Source organism: Pelophylax lessonae, assembly GCF_965119305.1.
Source record: "Pelophylax lessonae genome assembly, chromosome: 1".
Taxonomy (NCBI): Eukaryota; Metazoa; Chordata; class Amphibia; order Anura; family Ranidae; genus Pelophylax; species Pelophylax lessonae.
This window is the reverse complement of record NC_138768.1, coordinates 849721208-849722837: the sequence shown is the minus strand read 5'-3', so window position 1 is coordinate 849722837 and position 1630 is coordinate 849721208. Positions and strand designations below refer to the sequence as shown.

Sequence of the window (1630 nt, the reverse complement as noted above, 5' to 3'; positions counted from 1 at the left end):
CGACTTTTTGGCCCAACAAAATCTGGTGTGCATGCTATAAAATTTTTGTTGGTCGTCACCAGAACGGCCGATTGTTTGTCAGTCAGTACAGATTTCGGCAGACAAAAGTCATATGAGCAAGACTGGGCATGCTCAGAGAAGAAAAAACACACGGAAAGTAAACCAGCACATGACATCACTTCTGCAGTTGGTTGTTGTTGGCCGACAAAATTTGTGTGCAGTCTAGAGCACATTTCAACCAACACAACACTGGACAAAAGACGGCCGATCGGTCGGCCAACAATCGGTGCGTGTGTACGAGGCATAAGTTTACAAATAAAAGTGATGTGTGGTGACAGGGTCTTTTCAAAAACTTTGACAAAGAAGATCATTGTGTTTGTATTGATCTTCCTGCAGACAGTGAAAACTGCATGAAATGTCCTGACGATGAATGGACAAATGAGAAGAGGGATCGGTGTCTTTCTAAATCTGTGGAATTTCTCTCCTACACTGATGATACAATTGTTGCAGTGTTTACAGCTGTCTCAATCTTCTGTTGTCTTCTGACTGGTTTAATATTGGGGATATTTATACATTACCAGGACACCCCCGTTGTTAAAGCTAATAACCAGAACCTGAGCTATCTTCTCCTGGTCTCCATCATGATGAGCTTCCTCTCTGTCTTCTTGTTCCTTGGCCATCCAGTAGATGTGACCTGCATGCTCCGTGTGACCTCTTTTGGTGTCATCTTCTCAGTTGCTGTCTCTTCTCTACTTGCCAAAAGTATCATGGTGTATATTGCTTTTAAATCCACCAAACCTGGAAGTTCTTGGAAAAAATGGATGGGAGCCAAATTTCCCATTTTTACAATGTCTGTGTGTTCATTGATACAAATAATAATCTGTGTTACTTGGTTGTCTATTTATCCTCCCTTCCAGGATCAGGACACTCATACTTATCAAGGAAAGATCATCCTTCAGTGTAATGAGGGTTCAGTTATCGGCTTCTACTCTGTCCTGGGATATACGGGGCTTCTGGCAGCTGTAAATCTGATTGTAGCTTTTTTAGTCAGAACATTGCCAGACAGTTTTAATGAGTCCAAGTACATCGCCTTCAGCATGCTGGTGTTCTTCAGTGTCCGGATTGCCATGATCCCGGCCTATCTGAGCACCAAAGGGGAAGACATGGTGGCTGTGGAGATTTTTGCCATAATGGCATCAAGTTCTGGACTTCTTGGCTGTATATTTTTCCCAAAATGTTACATAATTCTGTTCAGACCTGATCTCAATACAAAAGTAGGATTTCTTAGAAATAAAGGAGAATAATCTATTTGTATGATGGGAATAATATAAATAATCAAAAAACACAGAATCACTTTTCCCATAACACTTGTCTAAGAGCCGGTTCACACTGAGGCTACACGACTTCGGAGGGCAACCTATGAAGTCGCATGCACCGCTGTGCACTGCGACTTCGGCGTGACTTGCAGGGACTTCACATAATGGAAGTCTATGCAAGTCGCTCCGAGGTCGCCCCAAAGTAGTACAGGACCCTTTTTCTAAGTCGGAGCAACTTGTGTCACTCCTATTAGAATGGGTCCTGTACTACTCAATGGACCGCTACTGACCGCGACTTGTCAGGCTGACAAGTC

The 1630-nt window shown here is 43.1% G+C and overlaps 1 protein-coding gene across 1 annotated transcript; it reads left to right on the top strand.

Annotated features, from left to right (window-relative positions):
- Nucleotides 1-410: 410 nt before the first annotated feature.
- On the top strand, nucleotides 411-1304 carry LOC309549854 (vomeronasal type-2 receptor 26-like; the record flags this gene model as incomplete). The annotated part of the gene is made up of 1 exon (XM_082250351.1): nucleotides 411-1304. The coding sequence occupies one exon, from the start codon at nucleotides 411-413 to the stop codon at nucleotides 1302-1304; it is 894 nt and encodes a 297-aa protein (XP_082106477.1).
- Between the last annotated feature and the right edge of the window lie 326 nt (nucleotides 1305-1630).